Source organism: Lissotriton helveticus, chromosome 3_1 (assembly GCF_964261635.1).
Source record: "Lissotriton helveticus chromosome 3_1, aLisHel1.1, whole genome shotgun sequence".
Classification (NCBI taxonomy): Eukaryota; Metazoa; Chordata; class Amphibia; order Caudata; family Salamandridae; genus Lissotriton; species Lissotriton helveticus.
This window is the reverse complement of record NC_136061.1, coordinates 1,909,671,374-1,909,685,755: the sequence shown is the minus strand read 5'-3', so window position 1 is coordinate 1,909,685,755 and position 14,382 is coordinate 1,909,671,374. Positions and strand designations below refer to the sequence as shown.

Below are 14,382 nucleotides of genomic sequence, written 5' to 3'. Positions count from 1 at the left end.
AGAAAGAATGGGCTAACATTATTCTGCTTGAGTTTGTTTTGTTAAGGGATGTCACTAAAACATTCTCTCTTCTGTCTGCTTTTTCAATTTTGTGGACTTTGGTCTAAAGATGCAGTGTTTAGAAGCATGTTCTAGGTCTTATGAAGTTATTTTATAAACTGTAGAGAATCGGGAAATATCAAAATCATATTTGATATTTTGGCTGCATTTGATTTCACTGATAGGAAAAATGGCTGGTTTCATAATTATCTTTCCCAATATGTACCAACACATTTACTCACAGACAGAGAATGGTGCAATCCTCTGATACATAAGCTCCCTTTTCTAGCGAGTCAGTATTGATTGTGAGTGAATCGTCAAACACCCCAGGCTTTAAACACTCAATGCAAGGTGTAGTGACAGGTATATGTGAAAAGAATGTCATCACCAAGCATCTGAGATAGTGGTGAAAACATTACACCAGATGTTTGGTAAACATTGTACGTAGTGTCACTTGAAATGCTACTGAAAAAAATTCCTACCAAGTTCAATAAAGATTGGAGTGATATTGTTTGTATTTGCAGTAATTCAGCTACGTATATGAAAAAGTTGTATGATGGCCTGTCAAAATGGATACCTGATATATGTAAATTTAAAATGTAAATTGATACTTGTATAGCGCACTACTCACCCGCAAGGGTCTCAAGGCGCTTGTACGAATACCACTGTGGAACCCATCCTGGCTTTCCCTGTGAGGTGTCCACTCCTGGGCACCCCCAAGGTGGAGGCCAGGCATCCTTAGCGTTGTGGGGGCCGTTATGGAGATTAAGCAAGCTACTGCCCAGAGTTGCAGAGTGGGACTCCATGATTGGAATAGGCACCGAGGCGAGAATTATCAGGTCCGTGGAATTTTTGAGCCCAAGACCCGCCGAGGCGGGGAATTGAACCCTGATCCCGGGCTAGACCTCTGCATCAGGGTCTGCCGCTCTAACCATTGAGCCACACTTCTCCACTTCCCTATAAGAGATCCTTGTCACTTGCTAGATGGTATGCTGAAAGCATCATTACAATCTTAAGAGATAATGAAGAATGCTATTGACTTTCTAGTCCATTCTGGTGCACTGTTTCGTTAAGTCGGGGACTAAAATGCGAATATTTCTCATGTTGTGCTTTGTGTGGCATCAAACAAAGCGTCAGAAAAATGTGACTGCTGTAGTAGACGTAATCAAAATACTAGGTTCTGAAAATACCCTTGTCTACCAAGTGTTCAGTGTAACTGGTGTAGATCTGAAACATCTCCTTGAGAGTAAGCTGGATGACAATTTTAGTGACTTTGGCACTGCAACATGCTCCATGTTAGAATTCTTGCCACTTGGTAAGCAAAGAAATGTTGAGGAACAATTCAGGAAATTTTATTTTACAGTCTATGGGAAATGGATTGCAATGATGCATAGAAATGTTCCTTCACCAACCATGGCATTTGAAGTTAACCCCTTCAGCGCTGATGACGAGCTCAGCTCGTCATCAGTTGCGCCGCTCGCACGCTGATGACGAGCTGAGCTCGTCATGTAACGCGGCTTTTGGAAAAAAGCCGCGTAGCACAAAAATAGCCGCAGCGCGCATGCGGTTAATGAAGCCTCACTGAGGTACTCTTTACAAGTTCTAGATCCCTTCAGAATTTTCTCCAGACTTTGAAAAGTACTGCTTTATTTTTGACTTCTTCAATAACTGAGGGCATATGTGCCCAATTCAACACATATGTTGCAGAACATGTCCTAGAGAATCACAATCTTCAGGGGCGCCATTATTGGCATGGAAAGCTATGTCATTGCCAGAGTTAGTATTAGAATGGGGGTTGCCAGAGTTAGCAAATTGTGTACTGGCTGGTTTGGCTTTGCCTCTCTCAAGTGCCAATGTTGAGAGGGCCTTTTCACAGATAAACGTTTACATAGGAAGGAAAGAGTGTGCACGCATGACCAAAGACTCACTAAAGAAGTATTGTATGGTGTACTACAATAAGTTTGATTTGTAAAAAACTTATTTGGACCTCATATACCCTGTGCACATGCTATCTATACACATGCACTATCATTGCAGAAAACACACAATCATTAAAATTACATTTAAATTCCATTTACAGTGAAAAAAACACTGTTTCTGTTGTTTTTATTGGCACGAAAATGTGTAACCACTGATTACCACTGTTTTTTAAGGTATGGAAAAAAACGAGAAAAACCCCACCAGAATTTACCAAAAAATAGAAACTGAAAACAGGAAAAGCCTATCTATATATTACCATTGGTGGAGATGGGGAGAAGCATCATGACTCATGAGCTGCTCTGCCACTCCCTGCTCTGCACATCTGCATAGATACTAAATATTACATGTTTCGTGGCTTTGGTTGCAAAAGATACAGTGGTATAAAAACACATATTTCACAAGGAACTATAAGACATGGGAAATATCGTACAGTTTCATCATCATATTGATTGCTCCCAAAACACTTCGCACAGCTTTACTACCATTGTTAGGGCCACTAGGGTTATGTGGCAAAAGAGAGAAATTATGCAGATCATTCTCTGCCAATTTTATTTTCATCTTTCTGAGCTGGAAATAATATAAGTGATGTGGCAAATGCTGCAGCCACCAATCACATACATCGACAGGTCATCACTATTGTCCATTGTTTTATCAGACGTGTATTCAAGAAAGGGAAACCTAATGATTTTGATTCCAATCAGTTCCCATTGTTTGCTGCACTCTCAAGGAAACAGGTTTTTTAAACTAACTACCACAAAATAAACAAGCAATAGTAGGAGTACTTAATAGCTAATGTGTAACATGGTCCGATTTTGCCATCTCAAGGTTCCGGTGACATTAATAAATCACTGAGCCTTTGGCATCGTATTTTACGATCCCAGAACGCCTTCATGTACCGATATTACACATGGAACCTGTGATGCATCCTCTAAAAATATTTGATAAGCACTTAGGCTACCTTCTTATTTAAATATAAGACACCATATGCAAACGTTTTTTCCCATGACTAAGCATGATTTACAGATGAAAATTCAGGACTTAGTCGCACCTCTGTCCAGAGATAACATTTGCTCATAGAAAAAACGTTGTAAATTGAAACCTATAATTAAAGATGTTTTAGTTCGAGATTATGCCAGCACTTCTGCAGTTGAAACATTTTGCTATGCAATATGAGCCTGATTTAGAAAAGTGTGGTGATATCCAGCATGCTGAAATGTAACAACATTTCCTCAATTAATGCATTTTCCACTAGAGAGGAGGATGTGCAGCCAAGTGGTTCATAGGTTAACATTGGGACCTTTGGTACCAGGGTTTGAATCCCGCCCTGGCACTTGACTGAAAATCAATATCGTGTGACACTCCTTGTGCTTACTAAAAATGTACATAGGTGAAATCCAAAAAGTCAGGAACCCACTGTGATGGGTTCAGAGACCTAGTTTGTATGTATGGTCACTGCGTAATTCCGTCAGTGTCTGCCATAAGGAGAAAGAAAAATTTCTTTCTAGAGTCCCCTCACTCACCGGGGTTTCCCCACGGTGACATGCTTCATCATTGGGGCCATCCCAGTTCTCTACGAAAAGGGGCGTGCTGCGACTAGCGAACTACGCAGGAGCACTATATTTGTGAAAGGCTATGTGTGGTGTAAAGTGTTGTGGTGGTGGAGTGGTTGTGTGATTAAAAATACCGTGCTAGTGGGCCTCAACAATTTATTCTGCTCCTAGTTTGGTATGATAAAATGGGGTGACACTGTTATCTAGCCTTAAATTGGGCTAAATCAGTGTTCTGTGGTCGACATGTTTCAAGCTCCCCAAGCTTTTCATCAGGACCATACAGGGTCCAGCCCTGTATATACCACTCCTATATTTAAATAAATAGGATTGATTCTGATATTATTCTTTTGCGCTATTACTTATTAGACATGTGTGTTTATACATACGATTTGTATCTTACTGGCGTATCTGTAAAAGAGACTTGATTAGTGGCAAACATCCCCCCTAAAGAGCAAGGGGATCACATATGCAGCTCATATTGTCTAGGGCGTGGGTGTGCCTTGTGCACCTTATTGGTGCGTGCAGGCTCTCAAATCCGGTGCAAAGAATAAAAATAATGTGAAAAACCGTGGTATCGTGAATTCACACATATAAATAACACAGGACTTGATGTGACTATAGACTTGCTTTAAAAAACCTTACAGCAATGTTTCCACGAGGTGATCCCGCCCTCGCCTGAGACCATGAAGTGCAATTTAGCACCAATACATGTAAATATGCCCTTTGCCATGACGAAATTATGTGTATATATATGTTGTGTGTCAAGTCTATAGTCACATCAAGTCCTGTGTTATTTATATGTGTGAATTCACGATACCATGGTTTTTCACATTATTTTTATTCTTTGCACCGGATTTGAGAGCCTGCACGCACCAATAAGGTGCACAAGGCACACCCACGCCCTAGACAATGTGAGCTGCATGTGTGATCCCCTTGCTCTTTAGGGGGGATGTTTGCCACTAATCAAGTCTCATTCTCTTTTACAGATATGCCAGTAAGATACAAATCGTATGTATAAACACGCATGTCTAATGAGTAATAGCGCAAAAGAATAATATCAGAATCAATCCTATTTATTTAAATATAGGAGTGGTATATACAGGGCTGGACCCTGTATGGTCCTGATGAAAAGCTTGGGGAGCTTGAAACATGTCGACCACAGAACACTGATTTAGCCCAATTTAAGGCTAGATAACAGTGTCACCCCATTTTATCATACCAAACTAGGAGCAGAATAAATTGTTGAGGCCCACTAGCACGGTATTTTTAATCACACAACCACTCCACCACCACAACACTTTACACCACACATAGCCTTTCACAAATATAGTGCTCCTGCGTAGTTCGCTAGTCGCAGCACGCCCCTTTTCGTAGAGAACTGGGATGGCCCCAATGATGAAGCATGTCACCGTGGGGAAACCCCGGTGAGTGAGGGGACTCTAGAAAGAAATTTGTCTTTCTCCTTATGGCAGACACTGACGGAATTACGCAGTGACCATACATACAAACTAGGTCTCTGAACCCATCACAGTGGGTTCCTGACTTTTTGATATAGACTGGAGGCTGACCTAGTTTGTTTATCCTCCCTCTCCCCCCATTTCTTCTTTGCATAGGTGAAATCCAACAGTAAATTTGAGAAGTATAATTCAGTAATTACACATTAGGTGTACATTGTGCTGTATTGTAATTGCATTTTTATAGCGCTTACTACCCCTGACGAGGCGTCAAAGTGCTTTTTCGCCCAGTAGCACGCTACTCCGGAACCCATAAAGGATTAGTGTTGAATTAGTATAGTGAAATATGAAAGTAATTTGAGTGGTGGATAGGTTAGTCAGTCATTTGGATTCCGAAGGTTAGTGGAAGGATAGAAGAGAGACAAAAGGTTTGCATTTATATAGCGCTTGTTACCCCTAATGGGGTGCATGGTGGTGTATGGTCTCCAGCAGAGTGTACAGTGCCCTGGCGCTTATGAACTTGGTCGTGCTATGTAAATACCAATGTTTAACACAATATAATCATACCATTACAAGTGAAACATTCTAAAATGGCTCCCCAGCAAAAGAGACGGCAAAATAATGCATGCTGCCCCTCCAGGTTTTATTAAGACGTATTGGCTTGTAATGCTTCATAAACAATAACAATTCCTGAAAACCAAAGAATGGAGCAGCAAGAACGCTGACAATTATCTTCGTAGGAGCCTAAAATACGTTCTAATACCATACTTACAGGAACGGTTGAAAACTGCATAAATAAACAAGACATGTCCAGCGCTGCGAGCAGGTAGGCAGCCAGGATCACACGTTGCTTTTGGCTCCCACGTTCTGTCTCTCTTTCTTTCTCTTCATTTTTTTGGTTTCGCTCTTGATACTTTTTACTGTTTCGTAAACTTGCCCCTTCATTCATACTGTCGGCGAGGGTGTAGTCCGCTGCTAAAATGAAAAAGGAATATTTTTACTTTAGTCACGTCCTTTTTGCAGAGTGAAGGACAAAGGTCAACTAAGAGAGACACATTTCGCTGAGTCATGTTACAAAACCAAACAATGGCTCCGAGAAACACGTTACTTAACAGGTTTTGGCATGCTAGTCGTTTCGGGGTTTGTAGTAAAATGTATACTTATGATTCAGTAAATGACGCAAGGCCATAGCTATGGGAACCTAAATCCGATGCTCTTCTAGCTCAGATTGCATAGTCTTTTTTATTTTTTAATTGATGGTGAGACAACATATACTTCACGTAGTGGTGGGCTCTGGTGAATCAAAGTCTCCTACCTGCAGACATCCTCGGTGTATGGGCGGAGGGGATGTGTTGAGAAGCCCAAGGTGGCAGTTGGCAAGGGCCCCGGGCCCAGGACGCCAATCTTCAGATGGGCGCAGAAGTTGTCTGCATTAAATTCATGCAAAGGACATTGTCCCTCTCAATTGGCTCAAGTGAGTCACTTTAAAATGCTTTAAATAATTTACGTGCCACTGGCGATTTTTTTAATACCCATCATTCTCTTTCCTTGGCTTCTCATCTCCCACCCCCTGCTCAGTGGTGGCTGGTGACATTTGAAAGTGGTGAGGCGCAATTACTGTACTGTGGCGAGCGAGCGTAGCGAGCGAGCCCTAACCACCTACAAGGGGTTAGCCGAGAACATTTTGAAAAAAAGATTGGGCAAATGGTGCATTCTCAAGCAAATTTGAGAAAGAGGTGGCTTGGCAAACATCTCTGTGTGTAACCAGACAAGTCTCTTTGCACTTGCACAGATACATCACTCTCCCTGCATTCACATAGGCACACTACTCACCCTGCACTCATAGACCCATTGCTCACCCTTCCCTGACACATCACTAAGCCTGCATTCACCCATCTACATCACTCTCCCTGGACTCACACAGGCATACTGCTCAACCTGCACTCACACAGACATTACTCACCCTTCGCTGCACTGCACTCAATAGATTTCATTTATTATAGCCTGTTTAGGCCTGACATTGCAGGATGCACGCGGTCCCTGCAGGGGACCCCATAGGAGGGCAGACCCCGTAGTAGGGCGTGGGGAGCCGATCGCACAGTTCAGGGGAGGGAGGTGGGCGGGCCAACTCAGGGGAAGTCCGTCCCCCCTTGGGACAAGATATAGGTGCGCCCCTCCCTCCCCGTGACCACAGTATGGGAGATTGATACACAATGAGGCGAAGAAGTGGGGAGGCTTAGGTTGGTTGGATTACGACAGGGAATTCCGGAAGAAAATGTCCAGATCACCTAACATGTGTTGGGACCACAAAGAAGTTCAGCTGTGGATGGACCATATGGGGTCCAGGGCGCTCCAGGGCGTGACAACAAACAAAAAAGGTCAGGAAGCACAGGTAGTGGCAAGTGATAAGAGCAGCACAACAGTTCAGGCAGAGCAAAAAAATTCGCCCTTTCGGTGGGGCCAAAGGGGGAGGGGTCAAAGAAGGGGGGGCGGGAAGTCTCCGGCGGGGTCATGCAGATTGTTTAACAGCGGGCACTGCCACTGGGGGAGATCCTGCAAGTTTACACACACGTGCAGCAACTGTGGAGGGCAACACCAGGCAGGAACCTGCAGGACACCCAAAGGACATAAACAAAGTGGTCAGCAAGGGGGGAGGGGCGGTTCCTGGCAGAATAGATAACATGGGCTCGTCACTCCCCCCCCATCCGCCCCCCGCCTCTAACACCCCTCCTTTAACGCCACCTATCAAGTCATCACCACCGCCACACCGCATGAGCACTGCCCCCCCCCCCAGTCAGCTAGGCTCAAGGTTTGGCGCGGTGAAAGGGCCATCTCCGATAAAACTGGACAGACTAATTAGTTTGCTGCATAAATATCCCAATAGATTGGATGGGAGACTGCTCTTGGGAGGGTTTACAGAAGGTTTTGTCATACTATACATAGGGGTGCCTGTGGCACGTGACGCTGAAAACTTGAAATCAGCTAGGGACAACCCAGAGGTGGTAAGAGCAAAGGTTGTTAAGGAGCTGGGGAGGGTTGCTGGCCCATTTTCACAGCTACCGCTCGAAAACTTAATTGTATCCCCCCTAGGGATAGTACCCAAAAAAGAGCCCGGGGCATTCAGGCTTATACACCACTTGTCTTATCCCGAAGGAGAATCGGTAAATCACAACTTAGAAGAAGGGGTGTGCTCGGTCTCTTACTGCTCCTTCGATGTGGCACTGGACCTCGTACGCAGAGCGGGCAAGGGGGCCTGGCTGGCGAAAGCGGACATTGAGTCAGCTTTCCCCCTCCTGCCAGTGCATCCCAGCAGCCAAAACTTGCTGGGTTTTAGGCTGGGCAATGATTATTACTATGACAAGTGCATGCCCATGTGCTGCTCCATCTCGTGCGCATTCTTTGAGACTTTCAGCACCTTCCTACAATGGGTGCTACAGGAGGTGGAAGGGGTTGAAAGTGTGACGCATTATTTGGATGACTTCCTCTTTGTAGGTAGATCAGGAACACAAGACTGCGCGGAGGCGCTGGCGAAATGTCAAGAAATAACAAAGAACTTGGGAGTGCTCCGGGGAAGACTGTGGGCCCAGCGCAGGTTCTGGTTTTCCTAGGCGTAGAAATTGACACAGAAGCAGGTGAGGCCAGGCTTCCAGCGGACAAAGTCACCAAACTGGCAGCTCAGATCAAAACGGTATTGGTTCAAGATAAGGTGTCACTCGATGATATACAAAGCCTTCATGGAAGACTAAGCTTTGCCACAAAAGTGATTCCAGCGGGTAGAGCTTTTGCGCGCAGGTTAGCCAGGACAGCAGCAAAGATAAAGCGCAGACACCATCAAGTGAGGTTGAGTTTGGGGGTCAAAGAAGACCTGAAGCTGTGGGGGGAATTCCTTGAACAGTTTAATGGCTCTGTGATATGGAGGGACCCCTGGTCCAGCAGCCAGGAGATGACGTTGTTTACTGACGCGGCAGGCAAGGAATGTTTTGGCACGATTCTCGACAGGGAGTGGTGCGCAGCGGAGTGGCCAAATGCATGGAGAAAGAAAAAGATAACGGCCAACATAACGGTATTGGAACTCTTCCCAATTGTAGTGGCCTTCCACCTCTGGCCTTCCATGTTAACTACAAAAAGGGTGGTCCTCTGGTCCGACAACATGGCGGTGGTCCAGGCCATCAACACCCAGTCGGCCTCTTGCGCACTTGTGCTATGCTTACTTAGGGAACTTGTCAAAGTATGCCTGTACAATAACGTGGAATGCAGGGCTAGGCACATCCCAGGAATCCAGAATGCGGCTGCGGACGCACTTTCACGTTTTCATTGGCAGAGGTTCTGAGATGCCTGGCCGAGAGCGAGGGAAGAGATGACACCTTTCCCGGCTCAGCTCTGGCACCTGCTGCGGTGGCGCAGCGCATTAGAGAACTAGGCGAGATGTCCCTGGCACCCCGGACGATGAGAAGATATCAGACTTGTGGAAAGACATTTTGCGAAATCATGGGGCCTTGGGAGGGGGAAGCCACGAGACAGGTTGAGAGTGTGCAGGCATTCATGGTTTGGGCAAAAGATGAAGGGAAGAGCCATTCGTGGATAGCCGGTCATCTGTCGACTATCGGGCACCATGCCCGGCTGCTAGGTCAGAAGGACCCCACCACATTATTCGCAACCAGGGCGGCACTCAAAGGCTGGGCAAGAGTGATGCCCAAACAAGCAGACCAAATGGCCCCCATAGACTACGAGACATTAAAGAACATGCTAGACGCTCTTCCAACGGTCACCCACTCTGCTGACGAAGCAGCCCTCTTCGCTGTGACATTCAGCCTAGCATTATTTGGAGTATTTAGGAAAGGTGAATTGGTAGCCCGCTCCAAAAAAGAGATGAACTCTAAGGCGCTGTTGATGAAGGACGTTCGATTGACAGCGGAATCAGTAGAGATTTTCTTACAATCATCAAAAACAGACCAGGCATGCAAGGGTAGGAGCGTTTCATTACAGCGCCTGGGCAATGACAGCTACTGCCCGGTGGCCTTGCTGGTCGCCTTCCTGCCTTGCCAGCCCCACACGGATGGGCTGCTACTGATACATCCAGACGGCTCCCCGGTCACGAAGTATCAGGTAGACCATGTGATGCAGGGGTGCCTATTCTTAGCGGGCTACACAGCGAATGGGGCCAAGTTCAGCTCCCACTCTTTCAGGTTAGGTGCAGCCACCACCGCCTTCAGGGAAGGTCTCCCAGCAGAGGCGATTAGGAAAGTAGGTCGGTGAGACTCCAACTGCTACAAAATATATGTGAGACCATTGAGTATAATACGCCCCGTTAGCAGAACTAGGGAGGACAACGTGTAAATAATAAAGGAATAAATATGTAGGCCATGCTTAGGTGGCAGTGTAAGATACAATGTGTAGGCCATGCTTAGGTGGCAGTGTAAGACACAATGTGTGTTACAATTTGAGTTGCCACATCTTGATGGTTGTATTACGTTGCAGTGCTTTGAAGTGTTTTAATAAACTATAATCTTGCAACCTATTGTGTCTCATTGCAGGAACAGAGGTATGGGTGTTGGGGCACTCTTATGTCACCAGATTGGCGAGATGGGTGAATGCTAACACCTGGAAGCATGGCTTCACCAACACTAACATATCTTGGTTCGGCTTCCCCGGGATGCATTGGGCGGCACTTTTAGCGACGCTGCGTAGGTTATGTAAAGAAAACAGGCGAACTCCAAACATCTTAGTGGTGAATCTAGGGGGAAACGACCTGGTAACGTTAGGCAAGAGGCGACTGTTAGACGCAATGAGGAAGGACTTGAGCATCATGAGCGGCGAACTGGGAAAATGCAACATAATATGGTCTGAAATAACTCCAAGACCTATCTGGCATGGGGTAGCATCGCAGGAGGCACTAGAGGTCACACGTAGGCACATACACACAGCGATGCGCAAGTTCAGTGTACAGCAAGGGGTGGGTTTCATCAGGCACGGCTTGCTTCACGCTAAATCTATTGGCTGCTGGGAATCTGACGGGGTTCATTTGTCTAAAGTAGGCATGGCAATATTCCTATTAGACTTAGGCGAAGTGTTAGAAACAGCCGGATGCAGATAGAGGAGGAATAAGGGCTAGGTAGTGGGGGCTCTGGGTGCAGCGGGTGCCACGCCCAGGGCTGTGGAGGAGTTACAAGGCGATCCCCATACAGGACAGGCGCAGGAACAGGACCTGAAACCCCAGTGCGAATCGCACCGTGCTGAGTCATACATAATCCAAGGGGCCCTTCTTGGGGACTTGGTTTTGACGGCGCCCCATTAGTCCTTAGGGCGGTTGTAAGCCTGAGCAACCGGGGGCTTGCCGATAACGCCCCGCCTGGATGGAGAAGGTGTGAGTCGACTCTCCCTTGCCCGGAGGGTGGGGTGGGTGGACGTTATGTCTGCCAGTGGGAGGATTTCCTCCCGAATACCACACCAGGCTATGGCCGCTGGTGTCCGCTTCTTTGGCTCAACTTCAGGCGCCCTGCAACAAGGGGTTGCGGGGTTTTAGGGGGTCGCCTGTCAGTTAACCCATCTGTTATTTGTACTACAAATAAACCTGCAACTTTTTCATCCCAACATGCTTGTCTGTGTATCATTTGGTTGGGGGAGGTTGTGGGCAGAGGCGTACCGATGTCACTACTATGCAGGATGCACGCGGTCCCTGCAGGGGACCCCATAGGAGGGCAGACCCCATAGAAGGGCGTGGGGAGCCGATCGCACAGTTCAGGGGAGGGAGGTGGGCGGGCTAACTCAGGGGAAGTCCGTCCCCCCTTGGGACAAGATATATGTGCACCCCTCCCTCCCCGTGACCTCTTTGCTGCTGCCCAACTCATCAGTCGGTCGTGCCAGGCTGCTCCTCGCCAGCCTAGGTCCTTTAGGCCCCCCCAGACCCCCTTCTTTCACCCCAATCCCCCTTCCGACGGACGCGAGGCCGGCGCTTTCCAGCTCCCCTCCCTGCCGCTCACCCGCTGAAAGGGGGGAAGTGGGGAGGGGGGAATTATTGACAATGTATTTTGTTTTCTAGGTTGCAGGAGGAGTTACAAGGCGATCCCCATACAGGACAGGCGCAGGAACAGGACCTGAAGCCCCAGTGCGAATCGCACCGTGCTGAGTCATACATAATCCAAGGGGCCCTTCTTGGGGACTTGGTTTCGAGTCCTTAGGGCGGTTGTAAGCCTGAGCAACCGGGGGCTTGCCGATAACGCCCCGCCTGGATGGAGAAGGTGTGAGTTGACTCTCCCTTCCCCGGAGGGTGGGGTGGGTGGACGTTATTTCTGCCGGTGGGAGGATTTCCTCCCGAATACCACACCAGGGTATGGCCGCTGGTGTCCGCTTCTTTGGCTCAACTTCAGGCGCCCTGCAACAAGGGGTTGCGGGGTTTTAGGGGGGTCGCCTGTCAGTTAACCCATCTGTTATTTGTACTACAAATAAACCTGCAACTTTTCATCCCAACATGCTTGTCTGTGTATCATTTGGTTGGGGGAGCTTGTGGGCAGAGGCGTACCGATGTCACTACTATGCCTGGTAACAGACTACAGTAAATACCATTAACTTAAAGTCCATCCATATCGTCACAGGTGCAGGTTTGATTCCTTTATATTAGTTTGGACTCAGAACGCCATTATGCTACTAATGTGGGTCTCTGTTTCTCTACCTGAAGTCACCCATGGGTCGGTACTCTCATCTTAACTCATTGTGTATTTTATTCCTTGCGCCTAGCTTACCTGATCCATGGGTCTTCGATTCCATACTTAGACCAATAACAAGCAAGTGGTTTTCCACCCATATAAGAGGCAAACTGTCATTGGCAGATAGTTTCAAAAATACCTTATGGAAAACCAAGGGATTGATGGACAAAACTGACTCCATCTTAACTGGTCTAAAGTAGCGACTTTGATGTTTGGCAGCAGCCAGAATTTATGGAGTAGTGATTACTGGCCTGATGCCATCGGCTCTAGTGCACACTTGGTACAGATGGTAAACAACCTCCGGATGCTGATCTGCAGCTAAAACATCAGGAAGTGACTTTTGCCCTGCGCAAGAGATTTATAAATTAACACAACTGCAGGAAGAAGAATGCTCCGGCAGAAGGCATTGCCATGCATATTTTCAACAAGTAATGCTCACCAGGGCTTCTTTGAAGAAGCTCGTGCAGTCATGCCGTGAGGTCCCTGAGGAGAATCTCTACTTTTAGCATTCTACTTTAAATCTCTCCTCGTCTAGCAAAGACCGACATTTCGTAAAGATGTTCAACAATCTGAGACAATGTTTGCCCTGTTCAGGACTCATCCGCCTTAGGCAGTTGAAATGCAACCCGGTTCACTATCCCTCCCGACCCACAGCGCAGCAAGCCCATCATGTCTGATAGCCTAGGTTGGACACACACAATCCCATTGCTACCGTAATTGCCCGGGCTGAAGCAAGAAGCGAGGCACTGCTAACAGGTCATTGGATGCAGTTACTTCTGAGCCACAACACGACAGTCGCATTATATTTCTAACATGGCAGCTCTAACGAACAATACTTCTCGCTCAAGGAGGTCCTCGCGCCTTCATCGCCGATTTGCCGCCCCTCAGTCCCGGGACCCTTCCGAGCCTAGTAGAGCAGCATCTTCAGTGAGTCATGTTCCAGCAAGAAAGCTGTAAATCTTTTGCTCTGATTAATCTACAGCAGTCGTGGCTCGCGGGAGGGGGAGGGGTGGGGGTGGAATTATATAAAACAAAACTTAAACAAAACTTACCTCACACAGCCGGTCCTTGGCGCCTAAGTTCACGTCACGATTCTGGTACTAGACTGGCAGCCCCTCAAAGCCAATCCTGGCGCTGCTGCAGCCCCAGGATTGGCTTGGGGCACAGGTTACTCTTCGCCCGTAGCATGCCCATTAGGAGCCCGGAGGGCTCCTAATGGGCATGCGCAAAAAAGCGCAAACACAAGTGCGCATGAGTGCGCACGGGTAAAAAATTCACCCTCCGTCCCCACTCATGCGCACTTGTGTGGCTGCCTGTTGCCCTGGTCACATCATGTCAATTAACATGACGCCAGATCGCCCACCCCCTTCAGACTCTGAAGGGGGTGGGCAGTCTGACGTCATGCTGACTGACATGATTGTCAGTTCTGCCTTTGAACTTAAGTAGTACAGAAATGCCAAGGGAGCTGCAGGCGGCTGCGGGCGGGCTACGCCCCCACGCCCCAATCGACGCACCGCGCCTGCGGCCCTGCTGCCCCACACCAACAGTCTTCTTTTTTTGCCAAAAAACACAACAACTTGGCACCGAGCTAAGCTGTGAGTGATGCAAGTTAGTTGGGGGAAGTGTGGAACGGTTTGTGTTCAGAGGCCAGTATCT

General features: G+C 47.3%; 1 protein-coding gene across 3 annotated transcripts in view; it reads right to left on the bottom strand.

Annotated features, from left to right (window-relative positions):
- Window positions 1-14,382, bottom strand: part of SLC67A1 (solute carrier family 67 member 1) — a 1,118,404-nt gene that overhangs the window by 866,981 nt on the left and 237,041 nt on the right. For all 3 annotated transcript variants that reach the window (XM_078682895.1, XM_078682893.1, XM_078682894.1), the window contains exon 2: window positions 5,796-5,998. In XM_078682895.1, coding sequence (XP_078539021.1) covers window positions 5,796-5,972 — 177 coding nt within the window. In that variant the 5' untranslated portion in view covers window positions 5,973-5,998. The remainder of the gene's footprint in view (window positions 1-5,795; window positions 5,999-14,382) is intronic.